Source organism: Perognathus longimembris, chromosome 2, assembly GCF_023159225.1.
Source record: "Perognathus longimembris pacificus isolate PPM17 chromosome 2, ASM2315922v1, whole genome shotgun sequence".
In the NCBI taxonomy this organism is placed as follows: Eukaryota; Metazoa; Chordata; class Mammalia; order Rodentia; family Heteromyidae; genus Perognathus; species Perognathus longimembris.
The window spans coordinates 10,608,595-10,631,621 of NC_063162.1; the positions used below are offsets into that span (position 1 = coordinate 10,608,595).

Genomic DNA, 23,027 nt, shown 5'->3' on the forward strand with positions numbered 1-23,027 from the left:
AAGATGGGGAGGGAAAATTCGGGAAAGGTCACCCTGAATTTTTGTGCTGTGCATTGAGGTGTTTGAAGTTTGGGGAATGTAGGTAGAAAGAAAAGGTAACTTTGCACTCACTGTTTTGAGCGAAATCACTATGGATTCTGAGCATTAACCAGGAAGCACTCTGGACAGAAAACAGTTCCTGAGTGCCCACTATGCCAGCAGCTGAAAACCTCAGGCAGGTTTCCCAGATAGCCCGCTGCACCTGTCCCTAAGAGAGGCAAGCACGGCTCCCTGAAGCTACTCCACTCACCCTGACAGAACCATAACACACACTTGCCAAAGAGGAACCTAATGGGAAAACAAAGTGTGAGCAACCAGATCTACAGAGGGACAAAAATGGAGGGGAAAGAGGGAGACAGGCAGAGATGGAGAGAGAGAGAGAGAGACAGGCAGAGATGGAGAGAGAGAGAGAGAGAGAGAGAGAGAGAGAGAGAGAGAGAGAGAGAGAGAGAGATGAGAATTCTGCTTTAAAGCAGGAGAGGAAAAACCAGAAAGAAAAAAAATTCCATAGTGCCCTATAGTCCCCACACGTGCGTAGAATGTCTAATCTTAACTTTTCAAGGCAGGATGTTAACAAAGCTTGTATTTTTGCCCTGCATTGTAACTTGGCCTTATCACAGTGTAAAGGGTGGGGAGATTGTCCTAAATTATGTCCAGGCAGCCCCCCTGGATCTGTGGATTAAGAGATTAAAGGAAACCACTGGGCAAGGCCTCCTCTTTCCTTCATATTCCTGGTATGATAATTGCTTAAACTGATTTGCACTTTCACAAAAGCTCGCAGGATGCTTTGTAGCCCGAACAGAACAGACGAGGTTTCTCTATCAATGGAAATAAAACTGATTAATGCAGCCTATCAGGATAAGAGGCAAATGAAGCATGCAAAAACAACCTCATACCCCCAAAAGGGGAAAGGAGGGAGGGGGGGAAAGCTAAGTTTCCTCCAAGAATAGTTACAACTTTTTCTTTAATGTTAAAATTAAGAATTGAAGGTTTCCCCCAAATTCTTGCCTTATAAGGATCCTGCGGGCTGGGCTGTTGCACCCATCCCCACAACCTCTGGCCATACAGGGCCAGGGAGAAAGGAAGGAAAGAAAGAAGGGAGAGAAGGAAGAGATGGGGGCAGGGGAAACTTGCACTAAAAGGGTTTGAAGTCAGAAAGAAAGTTTAGAAGTCCCAGGATGCTGATTCTGCTAAGTGCTTTTCCCCAATCCTGAGGAATATTCTTTAAGAGGAAAAAAAAAAAAGGCAGAATTAGGGAGATGTAAGCATTTTTAACCTAAAACCAAATTCTCTCAGAGGGCATGTCACCAACAGACAAAGGTCTGCTTGGAAAACGTTTCTCTTGCCTTTTCTAAAAGACTTTAGTTGTCCTAATCTTCTATCTACTCCATTCTCAACTCTCTTTAAAACACCCCCCCCCCCCAAGCCATCAGTTTGGGGTTCCTTTGTGGGTGGGAAATCAGGGGGTTCTTGAGCCTCATTGGCAAAAGACCACACTCAAATTAAGAGTTTTTTTTTTTGTTGTTTTTTTTTTTGGTGAAGATTGACTTCAATTTCCCAAGACAACTATTCTGAGGGCATATTGATAAATCTTTATTGACAAAATATTGACATTGACATACTTCTTGGAAGTATATAGTGTGTTAGAATTCTAACAAATTAACACAAAACACAAAAATATTTACATTCTGGTATAGAAGACATTAAGGAAGCATTTGTCACTCTCTTTAGTAAGTCTATGGTCTTGGAAGAGAAACTCTGAAAATTTGCCGGTGACCTTGGCACACTGGCGTCATCCTTGCTAACTACAGTCCTTCCGCTTCTGCAATAGGTAGATTGGAAGTTTTTAATAGAGCATTACGGTGAGTGGTTGAACTCAGCCAATTCCTTCAACCACTAAAAGGAGAAGCTTATTTCGTGATTTTTAAAGCCTCAGAATGCTAGGAAAGGGATTGTCCAAGAATTAGAATTAATTTGAAGGTTTTTTTTGTCCTCCCCCAGCCCAAGTCCTGATTTTTCTTGTGGACACCCCCCCCCCGCCACCCCCATCCCCGTCCTGTTCCCCGTTTCTCTGTAAGAGGACCACTATCTCCAAGCCTACTTCATTTAGCTTTCACAATCACTTTGACATGAGAAGGTATCAAAAAGTGTTTACAGACTGCACGTTTCTCTGAAATAAAAATAAAAAACACACAGAACCTGTCTTTTTTTTTTAAAAAAAAAAAGGAAAATAAAATTACAATTCATTTGTTTTTAGACACCATTCACCCAACAACTGCTACATGCAATTCAAGTTTTTGAAACAGGTGTGGGATGGGGCTAGATATGGAATTTCACTTGTTATTACTAATTTTTTTAAGATTGGGGAAAAACACTTGGAAGTGCAAAATTAAAAGTCCTGTGCCTGGTTGGGTTGGATTTTTTATATAAAAACATTATTATTATTATCATATTTTAAGTGGACTGTGATAAACGGAATACCTGCCAATCATCTTGTCTCCCTGGTTTGGCGTTTGACTGACAGCTCCCCTTGTCAGAGTGCGAGGTCAGCTTTGCCACATTGGACTGACTCTCTCTCTCTCTCTCTCTCTCTCTCTCTCTCTCTCTCTCTCTCTCCTCCCTCCATCTCTCTATCTCACTCACTCAATCACTCACGCAGCTGCCTCTTTTGACGAGGGTTGTACGTTGTTGATGAACGAGTCTCCATCTTCGGCCATCCCGGCCCGGTCTCCATTTGGGACCAGCGCCCTCGCTGTCCAAAGTCTGCGAAGCCCACAGTTGCTCCTCAGATCCTCTCTCCCTTTCTCAATGTGTGTGCGGGTTTTGTTTTGTAGGATTTTTTTTCCTTCTTCCCCTTCTCTCCCAGTCTGTTTTCTTTTTTTTCCATGTTGTTGTCCATTTCTGTGGGGTTAGGTTTGTGTTTTTAATCATCTGAGGTCACGTCTATTTCCTCCGGACTCGCCTGCTTGGTGGCAATTCTCCACCGATTAATGTGGTGCGTCCCTTTTTTCTTTTGTTGTGAATCTGAGCCTTCTTCCTCCAGCTTCTGCCTTTTGAACTTCGTCCTCCGGTTCTGAAACCATACTTTTACCTGCAGGAGAGGCAGGTGGGGGCCACATTAGATGCTTCCTGCTGCCCTCCCACCCCAGTGCAGGAGAGAGAAAGCCCAGGTCTCCAGATGCCTATCCTGAGGACCAGCCGCCCATGGGCTCCCCAGCAGATTTAGGCCCGAAACCGAAGGTAGGAAACTCAAGCCCATTACCCAGCTCCCTGCGCTTGCAAGCCCTAGCAGAGAGCCTTTCCCCAAGGCCTTGAGGTCCCACAGCACCCTGAGCCCCTGGCTGGCCTGGCCCTGCCCAGAACACGCACATTCCCCTGAGAGCAAAGGCCTTGAAGAGTGTGAGAACTCCAATAAAACAAGACGTAATACGAACCGCTCCTAACCCCCTCAACCCCGCAGCAAGCAAAGTACAGGAAAGACCTCTGTCATGCGAGCGGCCTCACGGAAAAGCACAGTGTGTTTTCTATTTTGTGCTGGTCTGACAGTGCCTAAATATAGCGCCTCCTCTGCTAGGTTGAGGCCCTGAGAGAGAATCTTAGTCCGCAGGAGCCACGGCCTTGTGGCCGTGGGGACTCTCACAGGTGTGCCGGAGTCGGTGGAGCTAGAGGAAGCCAGTCGGCATCCAGGTACCCAGATCCTCAGGCTCAGCCTTGCTGTCCCTTTCCAAGCTAGGAAAGGGGACTTCCAAAGTGAAAGCTTCCCACAAGAGTGGGATAGCGCGGAAATACCAGAGAAACTGAAAAGGAAGGGGGCACAGAGAGAAACTCCCTATTTCCCCCAGCCCCACAACAGGTCAAGGGTTTAAGTTAACCCTAAGTCAGGAATGGCAGCCTGGACTCTCCACAACCACTGCTAGAGAGAGGTCCAGGCAGCAAGGAGGTTTAAGTCTGTTGCAACCAGATGGCCCAACTGGGAAGTTGAGTGGTGGGTCCGCATTCAGCAAGTAGACTACACAGAAACACTATCCAAGCTTGCCATCAGTGGGGTACAACTGAGGAAGGTGGGGGGTGGGTGGTGGGAAGGGTCAGGTCCCCAGCCTTGCTAAATCCATAGCGGCCGGGCCCCCTGAGATCCCTCTCTACTTCCTCCTTTCAGATCGCCACAGGGTCCGGCTTGCTCTCCCCAATGTTCCGTCCCCCAAAGTGCCCCACGAACAAGCAGAGCGGGAACAGGGCTGAGTTTAATTTGCTTTGAGTTTGCTAATTGAGGAGGAGGACGATTCAATTCTCCCCCCGGCGCTCGCCCAAGGCGCGCGTCGGTGCGCTCGGGGCTTGACACGCACACAAAGACTCCAGGCAGAGTGGGCAGCGAGGCGGACAAAGACCACCGCTGCCTCGGCTGTCCGGGAGAAATCAGCCCGGCCTTGCCGGGTGCCCGCCCCGCACCAGCCCGCGAGGCCCACTTCGGTTTTGTCGGGGAGGGGGGAGGGAGGGAGGGAGCATTTTAAAGACACAAGCCACGACTTTTTTTTTTTTTTTTTGCGCTTCCCAGAAAAAAGTGTTACAACTTAATCTGCCAGAAAAATGTTACTGTTCGCGGAGAACTTTGACCCCGCCCTTTGGCTCCCCTACAGTAGTTGCTACTGTAGCCCGGCGCCCCCTCCCCAGGCTGGGGCCAGCCCAAACCCGGCCCATTCAGGGACCTCGCGGCGCAGAGGGGCCGGTCCCCCGAGGAGAGCCCTCCGCACCGCTGGCCCGCTTTATTGCTCGGGTTCTGGGCGCGCCCACAGTGCCTGGGCCCGCAGCTTTCAGGCCTTTCTCATCCCCCTGAAAGGGAGTAACGAGGAGTTGAGGACCGAAGCCAAGGGCCCCCCGACGTCGCTCAGAACTTGCTTTTAACCTACTCCCTCTTTCCCCAACCACCGGGGCTGCAATTAGCCTCCTGCAGGACCCCCGTGGGGGTCTCACCAAAAGTGCAGGAGTCTTCCTAGGAGTGATCAGGCCTGCTCAACCGAGCAGAAGGAGCAGCCTACCCACTGGGGCTGAGACAGCCTCTTCTGGTGGCCCAACAAGCTCCGCACCTGGGAAGTCACGCATCCGGAGCCCTGCCGTGGAGCTGGGTGTATTGGGTCTTTTGCTAAAGCCCCCCACCCCCAAACACACACACACACACACCCCAAGGTCGAGCTCCGCGGCAGTGGGTGTGCGGGGCGCCAGCCGCCGGGGTCCCCAGTTCTGGAGGGAGGGCTGCAGCCCGCCTTGGGCTCCGGGGCCGCACTCACCTGAGTTTCCGTAAGGCTGAGGCTGTGCGCCAGCTGCTTCCTTTCGGCGCCCACCACGTAGTGGTTCTTCTCGAAGGCGTGTTCCAGCCGGAGAAGCTGGGACGGCGAGAAGGCGGTGCGGATCCGCTTCGGTTTTCGGGCCAGCGCGTTGTGCAAAAGGAAACTCTCGGGACTCGTGTCGTTCCCTGCGGGGGGCGGGGGCAGCACAAGGGCCGTTAGGAGGCCGCCCGGGCCGGGCCGGGCCGGGCCAGCGCGCTTCTCCGGAGCCGGACTGGGTCCGCGGAGCGCTCCGGGCGTCGCCTAGCTCGCGCCGCCGGGCGGGCCGGGCCGGGGGCCCTTCTCGGGGTGTGCGAAGCCCAGCGGGCAGGCCGGACCACCGGTGTGGCACCCACCACCAGGTCGCCGCCTTCCCTCCTCCGGAGGCGGCCGGCCCGCGGGCTTCGGACCACCGCGGGCTTCGCTGCGTCGAGCCCGGCGCTCGGGCCAGCGAAGGGGTGACCCAGCTCGGCTGCGAGATTGGAACCGGCGCCCACACCCCCACCCCCAACAAAAACACCCTTCCCTGCTTTCTAACTTCTCTGGCAACTTTGAAACACCCCCCCCCCCACACACACACACACAGGTGGAGGAGCAGCGTTTTCTCAAGGACTTTTTCTTTTTTGTTAATGGATCTTGACAGCTCTGGCAAAGTGCAGAGGCAGGGCCAATCGTGGCAGCCGGACTGGGACCGAAATACGGCGAGTGTGTCCGGCTCCTACCGCCGCTGCCTTCGGAGGACCCGGCTCTGGGGCTCCCCGGTTACAGAGAACTAGGAGAGAGGGAGAGAGGGCGAGAGACACGATGGGATCAAAATCCAAGGGGGCACCGAGTTGCGGGTGCCCGCTAGAGCTGTCCGCGCCCCGGCAGATGCCCTCTGCCCCGGTGGGGGTGTGCCAGAGCGCGGCTGGTGCAGCCTGAGACGGGGACCCCTCAACTTTATGAGCACAGCCAGATCCACTTATTACAGTAGAAAACCGATTGGGGGGGGGGTGGAGGGAGGGAAAAAAAAAACACAAAGAAAACTAAACCCACAGCCCAGGGGGAATGGAGGCAAACTCAGTGCTGTAATTAGGTCCAAAGGTGTGTGGTGGGGGGGGGGGGGTTGTTTTGTTTATCTTTTAACAATGGAATGGGGGGCGACGTCTACCCGATTCTCCTCTGCCGCAGGGATGTCAAGGGTTAATGAATGGACCCTGGCTCCCGAGTGGCGAGCGGTACCGTTCGGTAAACTAATTATTTTCTGAAGTTTTAACTTTCCTCCCCACCCTAACCCAAAAGAAACACAAATAATTTAAAAAAAGAAAAAGAGCAAGAAGATATCCAAACAGATCTTTCCGCCTTTCCGGTCCATTTCTCTACCTGGCTCATTTATTTTAAAAGAAAGAAAAACAAAAACCAGACCGAACCTGCCCTCCTTCCTGCCCTAGCGCCCGGTGCTCCGATCAGAGCCGAGTTCTGGGGGGTGGGGGGGAGTTTGGGTTGGGTTTTTCTTTGTTGATTTTTGTTTTTGTTTTCCCTCCTCCCCCGTCCTGGCCCTTCTCCAGGCCCGCAAATATCTGGGAGCTGGAAATACTTTATTTCGGGGTCGCGAAAGTCCCCTCGCCTCGGAGAAACAGTTGGAGGCCGGTACCCAGCGGGTCTGGGCTGCAGGGGCGCGCAGGGGGCGGCGGACCGAGCGGAGCGGAGTGGAAGGTGAGCCCCGCCGCGGGGTCCCGCCGGCGCCCCCCGGAGCCAGCGCGGCCCGCCGGCCCGGGACGTCGCCCGAGGAGAGAGGGAGTCCGGGGTCCCATCGGGCTCCGGGCTGGCTTCCCTAGGGGCGGGCACGCGGCTCAGCCCGGACCGCAACGCCCTCGGGGACCGCTCGTCCGCGCCCTGGCGGCCAGGGTCCGGAGGCCGGCAGCCCGGCGCCCCCAGCGGAGCCAGTAGCTTCCGAGATTGGAGACCAACACCTCCCGGGGCCCCTGCGGGGCACGCGGGCCCCGGAGCTGGAGGATCCGCCGCCCAGGCCTTGCCCCGCTCCCCACCCGAGCAGGCCGGGGCGCGCCGAGCAGGACGCGGCGGGGAGCGGCGCGCTGCGGCCCCGCGACGTGGCACGTACCTTGGAAGCGATGACCCAGATACCGGTAGCGGTGGATGAGCCAGGGGTAGAAGGTGGACGGGTCGCGCTGCTGCGAGGCGAAGAGGGGGTGTGGCGAGTGCGAGGAGGGCAAGGGGTGGGCGGCCAGGGCGTGCGGCGGCGGCACCGGGTGCACGGGCACGGCGGGGTTGGGCGGGTGCGAGACCGCCTCGGCGAACACCAAGTCCGGGTTGGAGTAGACGCCCCTGCCCGCGGCGGCGGCGGCGGCGGCGGCCGAGTGGAAGCCGTTGAGGAACGGATTTATGGGGCTGGAGTTGGCGTAGCTGAGCGCCGCGGGACGGATGGGGTCCTCGGAGCGCGAGGCGGGCAGGGGACTGTCCTTGGCCACCAGCGATTCGATGGTGAAGCAGCGCTTGGGCGCCGGCTGGAACATGCTGCGCCCCGGAGCGGGCGCCCTGGGCTCCCGGCTCCCGGCGACCGCGGCGCGCTGCCTTCGCCGCCCGCTGCCCGCGGCGAGGACCGACGAGAATGGGGGGCTCGTTTGTTGGGGGGGCGGGGTGGGGGGAGGACAGGAAGAAAGAAAGGAAAGGAAAGAGGAAAGGAGGGGGGAGGGGGAAGAAAGGCAAAGCCGAAGATCCCGAGAATCTTGCACCAAACTCGCCCAATCTGGAGAGAGGGGAGAAAAAAAATCCTTCCAGAAGAATTTGCAGGCGTGGATTGAGGGAATATTTTTTTTTTTTTGGCGAGATGGCGTGGAGTGTTGGAGGGAGGGGGGGTTGGAGTTAGAGGTAGGGAGGAGGGGGGGAAAGTTTCTCGGGGGAGGCAAAAAAAAAAAGTTTTCTCTCCTCTGCAAAAGGCGGGCAGGGCGCCCTAAGTCCAAGGACAATCCATGGAAGTGTTCGCTTCTTCACAAGTTGTGCAAACGATTTGTTAGTTCATGAGCCTAATTAGTGCGGGGATCACATAAACAGCTTCCTCCGAAGCCTGGTAAATGGCTTGATGATTGGTCGCTATTACTCGCCCTGAGGTGGAAGGGGGGGAGACTCTTTAAAGTGCGTCAGAGGGAGGCGAGCGCCTGGGAACCCGGAGGCCTGGATCCGGGCCGAGAGTGGAACGGAGTCGGCGCCGCGGCCCCGGCCGTGCCTCTCCCGCCGCCCGCCCCGCCGCCGGGCCTCGCCGCGCCCACGCCCCGCGCTCGGCTCCGCGCGCTCACTCGCTCCCCCGGCGCCCGCGGCGGCTGCTCTCCTCCTCTTTCGCCTCCTCCTCGATCCTCCCGTTTCCTTTCCTCCTCCTCCTTCCCTTCTTCTTCCTCCCCCCCCTCCTCCTCCTTTTTCCCCACCTCCTCCCCTCTCCCCCCCCCCCACCACCCCAGCCACCACCTTCCTTTCCACCACTCCCTGCGGGGCGCCCCTGTCCCGGCAGAGTTCCCGGCCGGCCCGCGCCGCCTTCGTGGCGGGGCCCCTGGACCCCACGCCTGCTACACCGCTGGAGGTGGTAAGACCCGACGGGCGGACGGACGTGCCGATTCTAGCACCCAGATCCCCACCGCTGTGGCTCCCCGCAGCCCCGCGTTGGGGGGCGCTGAGGTTGCTGGCGGAGCACCGCGAGGGCCAGCGGGTAAGCGGGCGTGGGCTAAAGGCACCGCGTGCTTAGCCCAGTCCCCACCCCCCAGCGAAACCCCGGGGGGTTTCCTAGGCGCGCGGGGGTGAAGGGAGGGAGGGGGTGTCCTCCTCCTTCAACCACGAGTGGAACCGAGGTCCCAGGCCCCGCGCCTGTCTCCTGCGCCCTAGCCTGGACCGGTTCGTTTGCAAGTTGGGGCAAACCCTGCGCGGGCGGTGGGGCTTCAGTTTGCATCCGCGCTCGCCCAACAAGCCTCGGATTATTTCTGTCTGAAAAGTGCTCACCTTTTCCCAAAGAGGTCATTCTGAGATACCTGGGTGGGGCGGGGGTCCAAGGCGAAGGGAGGGGCCGAGACTGCCACTGTGATCGGTTTTTTTGTTGTCTTTATAATTGGTGTCGGCATGGTTATTATTGGTGCTGCTATTATTATTATTTCTATTCTTATTCTGACATCTGTTGTCCCAGAATTAGTTTGCTTTGCAAACCCAGGAACTGCGGATGGAGTCTGCGGTCCTATGTCCGCATTTTCGAGCTCGCCTTCGGTTTTGGGATGATTTTAGGGCCGAGTTCTCTCGTCCCCATTGGCTCACACGGCGGCATAATTATGATCACATCCCCCGGGCTGCTGGCGCTGCTCTCTGTTTATTGGTGGTTAAAGATCTATTATCTATCCATCAGCCGCCTCTTTTCTCCTTTTTTTTTTCTTTTTGCCAATTACATTCTTCTAAAGTGAAGTACCAGCAGGTATTTTACACGTTTACAATGAGTGGTTTTTAATTTTTTTTCCTGGCGTCCTTTATTACTCCCTAGGCCCGTGTCATTTACCTTCCAGAGCAGAAATATCTGTATTTGGTGACTAGGTAGCATGAGACCCTGAAAAAACTCGATCTGGAACAGAGAAAACCAAGTCCTCCCAGAGGGAGCCTGAAAGGCTCCCTGAGTCAGCCAAGGGGTTGGTTTTGAGGACACACGCCTGGGTTTGGGGTCCCCTGCCCTCCTGTCTCCTCTGCTGGCCTCATTTCCTCTACTGCTGTATCTTTGGTTGTGTCAATTAGTTGACTTTATTTCAGGTCTAGTGTTGAGTTGGTGATCCAGGGATGTCCAGGTTTTATGGATGAGCCTGGGCAGAAGAGTTGGAAGAGGTGTTTTCTGATAGGGTTGAGGCTCCAGTCAGATTAACTAAGAGGCTACAGAAATCATCTGGTTGCTCCCCTATGCCTTTGCAACAAACCTGAATACATAGGCACGCATATCGTTTACATAGGGCATGCGAACCTCCCGTTCGCCCTCTGGCTTGCTTCCCCACTGGCTTCAGGCCCCTGCCCTCTTCCAAAATAGGGTGTCTGCTCAGAAATCCCTCCCCGGACCAAGCTGTGGGGACAGAGGCCTCGCCGTGCCCTCTGGGGTGTGCAGAGCTGGACACCACTGTGCAGGGGGGGGGGGGGGAGGTCTCAAGCTACACCTCGCCAGCAAGTTCCGGCAGAAGGGAGGGATCAACCCTGGGGGCCTGAAGCTGGTAACACCCAAGTGGGATTCCTGACTCTGAGCGCTCCACCATGAGGGCTGGAGGGTGAGACCTGGGCATCTACACCGGGCAGGGAGTGTCCAGGGCCCCAAACCAGGACCACTAAAAGCTTCCAGATCTCGAGACAGAGAATGCACCCCACTGGTAGCATTCATGATCTTGGCTGGGGATAAAAATCACTGTCTTTGAAGGCAGGAGAAATCTAGTCTGGATGGGGAGCTTGAGGGAGATCTCAATGGTGTGCGCTTGTCCCCTCTTTTGAAACGCTCGGCCTTGAGTGCTTCAGCTGTGTTCAATCCCCCATGCCTTGAAAGGGCCCTAAGGGAGTGGGACACATGCTGTAGACGGGGTGCCTCAGCTTCTTGCTCCAGGCGGGGACATTTGTTGGGTGCTGGCATCCTCTGTGGACCAAGAGTGCCGCCTAGCACTGCTGGCTAGCAGGTGGGTGAGCATGGAGGAGCAGCTTCTAGTACCCCATCTTTTGGAAGGAAGCGGGGTGTGCATCTCCTTCACTCCGAATCCCACAGTTTTCCAAGCCCACTGCCCCCCCCCTCAAGCAAGGGGTGGGGGTGGGGAATGAGGAAACCCTGCAAAGCTGGGTAATCTATGCTAATCCATGAACCCCAACCTGAGGCTCCCAGGAAGGTCTGAGCCACTGGCCCTGACACATAGTAGAATTAACTAGCAGAGTAATTCATTAACCACTCTGGCCGGCAGAGGTGCGGGGCACTAGGAGCTCTGATCTGGACCTCGAGCTCTTAGTCATCTGGGCTGCCTCTCACTGCATCTGTGGCTTCTAGCCTTTGTGGACCTCCTTTGTTTCTTAGCGGCTCTAGAGGAGTGGGTGTTTGGTTAGGTATCCAAGTGGTGGGCTTCTTCCTTAGGCTGGGTGTATCCCTCCAAATCACTTCGGAGCTGGCAGACCTGGCTCTGTGCACTTACGAGTCTACAATGAACCAGCAGCCAGCCTAGCATACACTTGGGAAGTTCTAATCCCACATCTGTCACTGATTGGCCTTAAGCAACACCTCAGCCTCTCCCGACCTCATCTTGTTGTGTGTAAAAATCCAGCAAGTGCTGTCTGGGAAGCAGTGCAGGGTAATGGTGACAAGGATGCTGAGATTTTGTTGTTGTTGCTGCTGTTTATTTGGTGGAGGAAGGACTACACTAGAGCTGTTCCGCTCTCTGATTGTGATAGCACTTACACAACTGTGCTTTTCAAGACCCACAGAAATGTACAGTACAAAGTGTGAATTTTGCTTTATGAAATTATACCTTAATATTCCTGCAACCCCCCCCCAAGAGACTTGTATTCACAGGTTAACTATGTGGCTTTAGGTTAGTTACTGAACCTCTCTGTGCTTCTGTTTTCCTTCAGATGGAAATGAATAATAGTATCTTGGCCCTTGGGATTGTTGAAAGAGATAAGCAAAGTGTTCAGACAGTGTCTGGCACATAAAGAACGTTCATAAAAGTCGGCTTCTGTCACTGTGGCCGTTAATATTATCTCCCCAAGGCCAGGGCTACTGGCCGTGCTTCATGTTCCGTGAAGGATAAAGTTGTGCGAAGGAACTAGTATTGATCTCTCTGGCAGTACTCCCCATCTTTGCTCAAAGGCCATGAACTTCCTTCAGGAGGTGTTGGGGTGAGAGAGGCCTGGATTCCTCTCTGGAGGCACCAAAAGGGCAGAGATTTCTGCTGATCTCTGATAACCATCTGCTCTGTATTTCCTCTAAGGCCCCTGCCCCAGCCCAGAGGAGCAAAAGGCGGCTCCAGGCATTCGGTGGGTTGCTGGCTTTGGCTTTAGGCCTATGCTGTGCCTCTAAGGTGGGTGCCCGGCCTTAACACCACACGGGTGGGTGGGGGCTGGAGAGGTTCCTACCTGCAGGACTGTGCCTGGTTGTTGCCTCGGAAGCTTTTTCGTTGTTATTGTTTGGTTTTTTGTTTGTTTAACCTTGGTGGGAGAGTCTGTGAGCCTGCCCGGTGCTGCGCCTTCATTAGTCCCATCGCAGTGATGGGATGCGGTGCCCTGCCTGGCGTGCTGAGGCCTACCGACCCGGGTTGGCGCTCCCACCGGGCAGCACCGGTCTGGGATCTCCCATTCCGGGAACCGAGGAGTCCTTCCCCGTCCCAGGGCCGGGGTCCCAGGGCCCGGACGTGCAGGCCGCTGGCGGGTTCATTAGTCCTAGGGTTCGCGGTGACCCCCAGGCACTCTGGACTCCCCGAATGCGTAGAGCTACGATAGGAACCCGGAAAAGTGGAATTCCTGGCCTTAAAAAAATATATGTGTGTTTTTAAAGAAACGATCTCGGCAGATCCCTTTCTCCCGGAGCCCCGCGGGCGCGGCGGCCCGGGCTGTCATCGGTGTGCGCGCAGCGGCGCCTAGTGGCGGGGACGCCGGGGCGCTGTGTCCTCGGAGTCCCCAGCCCGCGCGCCCGGAGGCGGGGCGGGTGAGTCCCCGTGGCCCAGACCCCCGCGTCGGCCATCCACGCCCGCCCGAGGAGGAGGCAGCGCAGCACGAGGGGCGGCCGGGGAGAGGGGACGCCGCGGAACCAGCCCTGGCTCCCCCGGCGTGCGCTCCCCTGGAGAGGGGCTCCGGGCGGCCGGCGCGGCTCGGGGAAGCTGGCCCCCGAAGTCCGGACGGCCGCCGCTCCCAGGTCCCCGCCCGCCCGGGCACGGTGGCTCCCAGTGGCCCCGGGTGCGTCGGTCCATCTGCGGGGTGCCCGGGCGGGGTGCGGGGAGGAGCTGGGGTAGTGGGGCTCCGCGCTGCTCGTCAGCGCCCCCGTGAGGCCCGCGGAAGGCGCCCCCCCCCCCCCCGGCCTGAGTCACCGCGGAGGTGGCACCGTGCGCCCGCGACACCCCGGCGGGACCCGGGGGCCTCGCCCCTACCAGGTGGGGCCAAGGGACCAAGAGCCGGTTCCTCCGGCCCCGAGGTGGGGCCGTGGAGTCCTCGGGGTTTGCGGGGAAACCCGGGTGGTGTGAAGAGCGCCCGCCCGGAGCCTTACCTGACCTTGGGCGCTGGACTGGCCTTGATCCTGGCCTCCGGACCGCTGCGGAACACGCTCCGTCTGCCTTTGCCCCCGGTGTTGGCGGAGCCTGTGGGCATCAGGGGCTCCGGAGGTCGCCCCTATGGTTCCAGCCCTCTATCCCGCGCTAGGCTGGGGAGCCCATGCGGGACTCCCGGGTGTAGCGTCAGTTCTCCACATTTGCTGTCTGAAATAACCAAGCCAGGGCCCCACTTTCTTTCTCCCCCAACTGCTTTCAAATGAAAGCCGAAGACCACGTAAGGCCAGGTAAAAAGACAACCGTCCAGGCAGACGGGGCGGGGGGGGCAGGAACGGAGGAAAGGGGGGCATGCTTGCTCAGGGGCTGTCCTGAAGCGGTGAAGGAAGACAGCTCGGTCCTCCACCTTTTCTGGGGACGTGTCTCCGAGCTGGGCCTCCATCCCGCAGTCTCTCCAGATAACGCTGGGCGTTTTAACGCTGGCCACAGCCAACTTGTCCACCAGCTACCTTTGCCTGGACTTCAGGCCTTGCCCCTCAACTTTTCTTTTTCCTCCTGCGGAGCTCAGCGGAGGACCTAGGCCCCAGGACAAGCTGCAGCCTGGTGGTAACTGCTGCCGAGACTTGGGGTGCCCAAGCTCCCCAAAGTCACTAGTGTAGATGACTGGGATTGGCCCTGCAACCTCACAGGGTGCCACGGGGGGGGGGGGGACAGGCAGGAAAAGGGAGTACCCTGGGCTCCCCGAGTTCTGCCTGCTGTGTGCCCAGGGGGTGTGGATCCATTAGAGTGGACAAGGGCTGGAAGAGTCCCAAGCAGCCCCTGGAGGGGCTAACACTACCCCCACCCCCTACAACATACACTGGGCAAAGACCTCAGCCCCCCTAAACGGCTCCATGCTGTGTAAGCCCCACACCGCCCATTCGGCCTCTTGGTGGGGCTCCTCTTGCTAGATGTGAGGAAGAAGCCCTCCGATTTACCCACATGAAGGGGCCCTTTACACCCACAAACTGAACCTGTTCCCCCCTCCCCACTCCTTTGCATAGGCATCGGGAGCTGAGAAGTGCTGTGCGCTCAGATACCCCAGATAGCGGCGGGTCTGACACTCGGAGGAAAGGCCGAGAGTGGAGCCCAGGAGGCCTGGGCCTCCAAAGCCTCTGCACCTCCACTCATCTCCACCGGCCAGGGCTGGATGAGGCCAGACCAGTGCCCGGCCTCCACCCTCCGCTTAGCCGGCCGCCAGCAGCTCCCCTCGCCTAGGGAAACCCAACAAAGGGTGGCATCGCCGCTGCGCGCGGGCAGGGACTGCATTGGTTCAATATTAGCTTTTCATTCCAGTCTATTGTGCCCATCTGAGATAATATTGACTCTGAGGTGAGAGCGCACGGCGACAGGCTTGTCTAACACTCCGCGGCAGGGCGCTGGGAGGGAAGAGAAGCAGTCTGGAGAGTTAAAGAGACTGCAAATAAAAGCTGCTCCGGGGTGCGGAGAGCCCCAGGCGCTCCAGAGCCTCTCAGACCAGCGGGGGCGCAGGACAGTCTTGGAGACCCAAGGCCCTTTAAGAAAAGACTTCCCATGGGAAACCACCCTGGTTTTAACACACAGGCTCCTCTTCCGATCGAGTTTGTTTTGAGGTTCTCTTTCTGAGTATAACTCCGAGGTAAACGAATTCACCACACACTCCTTTCGATCCTGACATATTTCCCCCACTTTTAATGGCGTCACTTTGTAGGGTAACTTAGTGTCAAAATGCTTCTCCTGTTTCCTGGCTGCCTGAGAAGAGTAAACAGGCGCAGTAATTATCATTAAGCTGAGCTATATGTGAGAGCACAGTTAATATCAGATTTCTAACTGTGCGTCTTGCTTCGCTTTGAACTAGCTTCTTGTAGTCTATCCACCCATCTCCAAACTGCCTTTCCAATCACAGCTTTAAAGAACTTTCAGGTTTTTCCCATAAAGATCCATTTCAATCCCCACATTGGCTCTAAATACCAGCGTTGGGGTCGATGGGAAAATAGCACGTTAAATTGTTTTAGATGTCTGGGACAGAATGCTTTAGCTTAAGCTCTGGGAAGCCAAACTCCCAATGCAGAAGGCGGGCAGTAATGGTGGGAAGTTTGTCCTCACCTATCAATTTGAGAAATTTTCATCAAACTGGACTGTGATCCTTATTATAAAAGAGGATCTGGTAATCCCCCCTCTCCCAAAGAACTGGCCTTTGGGAATCTTTTCATCCAGTACAAAATAAGGGCAAGTGGGTGGGAGCCTGTGTTAGGACAAATGTTCAGGAGTCAGCAACAGCCTTGGAAAAGCAGGAGAGAGTAGAGATCCAGGTGTTTTTCTCCTCCTTTTGGGGCACCGAAGGGACCGAGCTCGCCTTGAGATTCCCAGTGGCGAGGGCTTTCCTTTTCATTTGTGCGACCTGTAACCTGTGTGCTTAGTTTGTATTCCATCCTATTTAACACTTAATGTGCTTGTATGGTTTCCTCATAGATTGTGTAATGCATCACATCAAACTGCTTTAATACATTAGTTCTATTATCTCGTCCATTTAATTATACCTTATGCATTGTATTCAGATCTGAATATACGTTGACATAATGTATAGCTTTGTGTGTACATGTGAAGATCTTTGGGGAGCCATTACTCTTCCTAAAAACACTTACTCGATCGCTTTTGTATAACTTTATAAAGTCCTCGTGGACGATCACTTGGAGACCAACAAACAGCTTGGGGTCGGGTTTCACCTTCAGGAAAAGGTGGGTGGCAGCTGTAAAGGACCCCAAGTCTCCTCTGGAAAGAGGTTTCCCCAGTGTCTTCCTTCTCCCAGGACCAGAAGAGAGCAGTGTGGGCACCCAGCAGCTCTCTCCTCCCCTCGCTGGCTCCAGGGTGGAGGTGATTGTTTTTGGTTTCGAGCAGCCATTTAGAGGTTCTGACGCTCCCTAAACTGATGTCGTGAATTAAAAATTAATTCGGGAGGTGGCATCTGCTCAGTTGAGATGTCCAGGAGAGTAGCAGTGGCCTGCTGTCTTGGGTCTTAAGCACTAGACCTGGGACAGTTGGCGAGGTTGCCATAGCCCATCTCCGGGGCGGCCGGGAGGGAATGTAGGTAGGTCAGCCTCAGCCGCTCCCGCCCGCCGGAGCCTGAGCTTGGGCCTCGGCTGCCGGCAGACCTCACATCCCACCTCCAACCTGCCTTTCCCCGCCATTAAGAGCTAAAATGGACAAACTCGTGGGAGCTCCCGACGGTGGGCTGCAAGGAAAATTGAAGTAGGGACTTCAGATGTGTGCAAGTGGCCCCTTTAAAGGGCCAGAGCCCCCAAAGTATTCAGGTTAAGGAAGAGGAAAAAGGAATTAAAAAAAAAAAAAGATGAATTCAGAGATAGCCAATTCAAGCAGCAGACAGAAAAACACATTCACTTTATAGTAGGACCAAGAGATTGCTAACTTAGAGGCCCAGGAGTTAAGAAGGGGAGTTGGGGTGAGAAGTGGGGGAAGGGAATTGAAGCTGCCATAAAAAGGCTTCACAGAGTGCACTGAGTTGCTTATCTCTTAAAAGCACCCCAACTCCAGGAGTTTACCTGGTGAAAAACATCATCAACAAGAAACCAGTGAAACTTGGCTAAAATCAGACCAGTTTAGCTCTGGGTTCTCATTTCCAGCCAAACTTGGGGTTCAGTGGGGGGCCCTGTCTCTGAGGTGGTAGCTTCCTAGGCTTGGGGAAAACAGCACTGGGTACAGATTGGGGAGCAGGGAAGGCGGGGAGACCTCCTGCTTTGTTCTCAAAACAAGTTTCCAGGTTAACTGCTGAGATGAAGGCCTTCATCTTGTTAAGAACACTTCCCTCATGGCTGTAGTCTCTGGGCTGGGCTGCTCTATGGGGAGGCGGTTATGCCAAGCCTTCCAGACAGGAGGGATCACTGGGCCAAGCACGTGGCAGTGGGATCTTGCCCAGATGGGCTTGGGTACTTCTGGCCCAGCTATCGCATTTTCTCCACCCAAGCGATCCATCTTGTCAATGCCCAGTGGAACAGAAAACTTTATTCCAGTGGTGTAAGTATCCAGCCTTTGTATTCCTGCCCCTTGCTCCAAACCTCACCATCCTGGTTTACAGGCTGCTGCCCAGGAGTGCTAGATGAAAATAGGTGACTTTTACTCCTCACCTGCTGCCAGGACATCTCTCATGAGACAGAGTTCATTCCTATCGTGAGGGACTCCTGTGCCAGGTCTGTCTGTTACAAGGATCTGCCTTTTCCAGGTTGATCCCAGCAATCCATCAGAGTAATCCATTGATGGCGGCTCCCTTTTTCCACGTGGAAAACAGAGGCTTTGTGCTATTAAGAGCTCTATCCAAGGTCACACACACAGCTAGTAAATGAGAGAGTATTGATTCCCACCCAGATCAATGACTTGGAACCATTTTTCCTTTTCTCTCCTACCACTAGTTCCCCACCAGAACACCTGTTTCCTAAAAGGAAGCAAAAGCTCATGGGTGAAGGAAGAGATAATCCTTTGCATTTTACTCTTCCCTTCTCCAAAGCCATTGATGGTAGGATTCAGAGCCTGAATCTCACCTCCTCCCCTGGTCCAGAAGAGACAGTTGGCTCATGGGTAGCATCTGTAGTTTACAAAGAGCCCATCCCCTCTCCCACCTCCTCTGTGAGGTGAACAATATCATTGTTATTCCATTTTTGAGAGGAAGACATGGGCTTAGTGAGGTTGCACAACCTGCCCACCCCACAGCCAGTTTGCACAGAGCCTTGGTCCTGCCCTGTGGCTCCAAGGCTTCCCAGCTTTGTAGATCACCACATATGGGACCATTTAGCCAATGGGCTGAGGCCTTGCATTCTGTTGTGAAATTGCTAGGTTTTCTCTTTTTCATGTTTTGAGAGTTCCTACAAATACTATTTCAGGATTCCAAACCTGTTCTGCATTTTAGCTTTTCTTGTCCTCATCCCTTCTCTGTGTGCGCACCCCACTATATGGTAAGGCAACTAGGAAACAAGACAGGGAAGTACCTCTTATCTGTAGTCAAATGATATTCTAAGACTTGGGTGCATGGGTTTTATCTACAACTGTACATTTCTTTCTAGTACCATTTGTTTTATATCCCACTAAAATGTGTGATCATGGGTTTTAAACATGTCAAGATACGTTTTTTTCATGATTTTTGTAGTAGTAGTGTGTGTGTGTGTGTGTGTGTGTGTGTGTGTGTGATATTTCTGGGGCTTGAACTTGGGGTCTAGCACCATCACTTAGCGTTTTTGCTTTAAGCTACCACTTGAGGCACAACTCCACTTCCAGCTTTTTGCTGGTTCATAGGAGATAAGAGTGTCATGGACTTTCCTGCAAGGTCTGGCTTCCAATTATGATCTTCAGGTCTCAACCTCCTGAGTAGCTAGGATTACAGGTGTGAGCCACCAATGCCTGCCTACTTTCATAATATCTTTCTTTCATCCTCACTTTAGACCATGTTGCTAAGGAGAAGAGTTTGACTTAGAACGAATCTTTTGGGTCAAATGGTTCTTTGTCCAAAGAGTTAACTAGGAATCCAGCAGGAAATGGCTTAAGTGGTCTCTGATCTGGAAAGGATGTTCCCAATATCCCACCACCAGAAAGAGCTCACCAAGGATGGATATTCTCAGCCTTCAGAAGGCTGGAACTCCTTTACCAGCCCCCCTTCTGAGTATTATTTATTCCTGTCCCTCCTTTATTCATTGTTCCTCCATCTTAAGAAGAAAAAAGCTTGCTTTTTCTTTATTATTATGAAAGTACCTGTACATTTTAATATACCAGAATACATAAAGAAGTTAGTAACAAACACCCAAATCCTCCCTACCCACTGGTTACTACTGCCAAACATTTCAGGATGTTAACTTTTGACATCTTGGAAAAGAAAAGAAATTAGATTATGTCTACATAGTTTGTTATTATTGTCCAAAAGAAGAAAAGAAAGGAACTGGCTCTGCAATTCTGCTTATATGAAGTGCATATGGGCAAAACTCATCTATGGGTATGGAATTCAGGAAGGGGGCTGCCTCTCAGAAAGGGTTGTCTGGAAAGAGCCACAAGGAACTTTCCAGGGGGCTAAAAATGCTCTGTGTCTTGATTTAGTGATGATAATATGGATGTGTGCAGTTGCCAAAACCCATCAAACTTAAGACTTTTAAAGTATTTTGTTTTAAATCCTTATACCTTTGTAGAGAAAAAGGAATCATTTTAAACCAATATTACAGCAAAAGACCAAACAGAAGAAGAAGAAGGAGAAAGAGGAGGAGAAGGAGGAAGAGGAAGAAGAGGAGGAGGAGGAAGAAGAAGTAGGGGAGGAAGAGGAAGAAGAAGAAGGGGAGGAGGTGGAGGAAGGGGAAAAGGAGGAAGAGGGGGAAGAGAAAGAAGAAGGAGGAGAAGGAAGAGGAAAAGAAGAAGTAGCAACCAGGATTTTCAACCCAGAAAAGGCTGAGCAGAGATAAGCTACACTGGTCCTGGGGCTTTGTGCAAAGGGAGACAGGCTCAACCCAGTTAAATCAAGAGGACTGCATGGTACAAAGAGCAGCCATCTTAAGATCCTGCCAGTACCCACCATTGGCCAGGCTCCCCACTCTTGTGCTGCTTTCCTGACTGAAGCACTGCAATTCCCTATTGGGATGGGGTCCCTTGTAGCCCAACAAAGAGTCTGTGTTGAGTTTAGAAGGAAGATAGGAAGTCTTAACTTTCATACAGATTCCAGAAGTTTCCTTCTGGTCATTGTCTGGCATTCCAAATGTGGTTCCTCATAAAAACAATGCTGTATAAAAGGTGGTTGAGATTCCATCCTTTAAAAACCTATTAAATGACAAGAAATGTATCCAGTGCGTAACGTATGAAACTGTAACCTCTCTGTACATCAGTTTGATAATAAAAATTTGGAAAAAAAAACCTATTAAATGCCTAACTCATAAAAATATAGAATTCTAAGCTTCATAGGAACATAAGTATGTGTATTGAGTTGCATGGTGGCTGTGTGCCATGAGGGAAAAAAAAAGAAATCAATGAGAACAAAACAAGAGCTCCCCTCTCTCTCTTAGAACATACCTGTCTATGTCAGGTGTCATGTTGGTGTTTGGGATTTAAAACTGAACAAATAAAAGGACGATACGATCTAGAAGAGGAAGCTATAGAAGAGGAAGTGTTGTGGGAGAGGTGGGCTTAGTCTTACTACTTTGAAAGCATTCTAGCTTAACTTCTTAATCCCTGCTGGGCGCTGTTGATTGTTTTCTAATTTCAAACTATTGCAAGGGAGTAAAGGTGAAAAGGATCTGTAATTCCAAAGGCAAAAGGAAAGAAAATTTGAAAAGCACTAAAAGCTAGCAGAAAGACTGTCAAAGATAGGGTTGAGGGCTGGGAATGTGGCTAGATGGTAGACTGCTTGCCTAGCATGCATGAGACCCTGGGATTGATTCCCTGGTACCACATGAACAAAACATAAATGAAAAAAAAAATTTTTTTTTTTTTTTTTTTGGCCAGTCCTGGGCCTTGGACTCAGGGCCTGAGCACTGTCCCTGGCTTCTTCCCGCTCAAGGCTAGCACTCTGCCACTTGAGCCACAGCGCCGCTTCTGGCCGTTTTCTGTATATGTGTTGCTGGGGAATCGAACCTAGGGCCTCGTGTATCCGAGGCAGGCACTCTTGCCACTAGGCTATATCCCCAGCCCGAAAAAAAATTTTTTAAAGATAAGATTGAAATATGAGGGAAGCAAAAGCATAAAACCCAACATGGGGAAGAAAGAAGTTCCAGTTCCTCATGCCATCCCCTTTATGCGGAGGCTGCCCGCTCACCCAGGAAGGCTTGGGTGCTGTCTAAGAGCGGAGGAGCTGAGGAGCTGCTATGCCTTCAGTCATAGGAAGCCTGTGGACATTTAAAATCACATAGGAAATTTGGAATTCATGTGTTCATTCCACTTCTGAGCACTTACCTTTTATAAGGAAGTTTCCAGTTAGACTGCAATTAACAAATTTAGTCAATCATGACTCTTGCCCTCAAGAGCTACTTGGGAAACGGGACAGCTAGCTGTTATTTCATAAGTGCCCAAACACAAAATGCGCAGGGAAAAGCTGCTGACATTCTATTTCAATGACACAAGGAAAGCATGTAGTTCCTATCATTCTTCCAAAGAAAGTCCTAGAGGATAAATAAAACGAATCTTCCAGAAGAGCCTTTAGGGAGTAAGGTGGTTCTGTAATGGGTAGCTAATAAGCCCTGGCAAGCGGGGAGGGGATGGATGGTCCTGGGAAGGTGGGAAGAATATAGAAAGCAGAAGACAAAAGGGGCAAACGCTTGGGTGTTTGATGATCATCAGGTACTTTGTGTGGACTACCATCTTTCATTGTCATAAAACCCTTTAAGGGGGATAGAATATGTGCTTCTCTCCCTTTATCAAATTGACAGAGAGATAGGTGGAGACATGTTGTAGCTATAGTATAGATAGCCCTATTTTACAGTTTTTGGGTTTTTCTTGGGCCTTGGACTCAGGGCCTGAGCACCGTCCCTGGCTTCTTTTTGCTCAAGGCTAGCACTCTGCTACTTGAGCCACAGCATCATTTCTGGCCCTTTTCTATATATGTGGTGCTGAGGAATCAAACCCAGGGCTTCGTGTATGGGAAGCAAGCACTCTTGCCAGTAGGCCATATTCCCAGCCCTTTTACAGATTTTTAAATGGGATTCATAGAAGTTAAGTAAATTCTCTAGACACATGGAGAAATTCCCATAGAAAAAACTTAAACCCTTGCCTTAAACAACTAAGCCCTCATTTCAGACCAGAATTCATCAGGAAGTTGGGGGTGATAACAATGCAGAATCCTCCAACCTTGCACAGTAGTTTCTAGCATTAAATGCAACAAGGAAATAAAAAGAATGCCTTTGCAAATATAGTACAGGCATTGCATAAGCATTAGTTGTTAAAATAACTTGCATCTGTGTCTTCCCCTTGCTGGTCAATTATTTATTCAATAAATACTTCCTGTGCACTTCTGGGCATAAAGAAACATAACATGTTTCTTCTGAGGAAGAAAACTATAAGCTCTGCCCTCGTGGAGCTGGAAACCCCTTGTAGGAATCTCCTGACATGAAAAAAAGGAGGGGGGGACTGATAAATCCAGAGGCACAGGCAGAGAGCGTAAGGCAGAACAATATCCGTTAGTCACTGTCTGAAATACTGAAAAATTGGAAACAACCTAAAATGTCCTTTAATGATGAGTGATAAAAATATTAGAATGTTTCCACACTACAGAAACGGCTGCCATTTATAAAGTAGCTCTGTACAGAAGCATAGAAAGATTTCTAAGACCCCGAAAGGAGAGGAAAAAAGTTCTAGAACAATATGATCCTGTTAAGGTTTTAAATGAACACTACTTGTGTGTTCTTGCACCAGTACATAAATTACATGTGGATACTTAAAAGGGACAGTCAGA

At 52.6% G+C, this 23,027-nt stretch overlaps 1 protein-coding gene across 2 annotated transcripts; it reads right to left on the bottom strand.

The window, feature by feature from the left end:
* Positions 1-1,608: 1,608 nt before the first annotated feature.
* On the bottom strand, positions 1,609-8,656 carry Emx2 (empty spiracles homeobox 2). 2 transcript variants are annotated; one of them, XM_048338158.1, is made up of 3 exons: positions 7,459-8,635; positions 5,322-5,506; positions 1,609-3,130 (listed from the first exon to the last, which is right to left on the bottom strand). In XM_048338158.1, the coding sequence occupies exons 1-3, from the start codon at positions 7,868-7,870 to the stop codon at positions 2,963-2,965; spliced, it is 765 nt and encodes a 254-aa protein (XP_048194115.1). In that variant the 5' UTR covers positions 7,871-8,635; the 3' UTR covers positions 1,609-2,962. The 2 variants fall into 2 exon arrangements, with proteins under 2 accessions (XP_048194115.1, XP_048194116.1); XM_048338159.1 differs by lacking the exon at positions 5,322-5,506 and having other exon boundaries at positions 3,027-3,130; positions 7,459-8,656.
* Between the last annotated feature and the right edge of the window lie 14,371 nt (positions 8,657-23,027).

Coding starts and splice junctions, on each gene's coding strand:
- Emx2 (XM_048338158.1), bottom strand. CDS start 7,870: ATGTTCCAGCCGGCGCCCAAGCGCTGCTTCACCATCGAATCGCTGGTG. Junction 5,507..7,458: donor TCTGGGTCATCGCTTCCAAG/GTACGTGCCACG, acceptor CGCCCCCCGCAG/GGAACGACACGAGTCCCGAG. Junction 3,131..5,321: donor TCAGCCTTACGGAAACTCAG/GTGAGTGCGGCC, acceptor CCTCTCCTGCAG/GTAAAAGTATGGTTTCAGAA.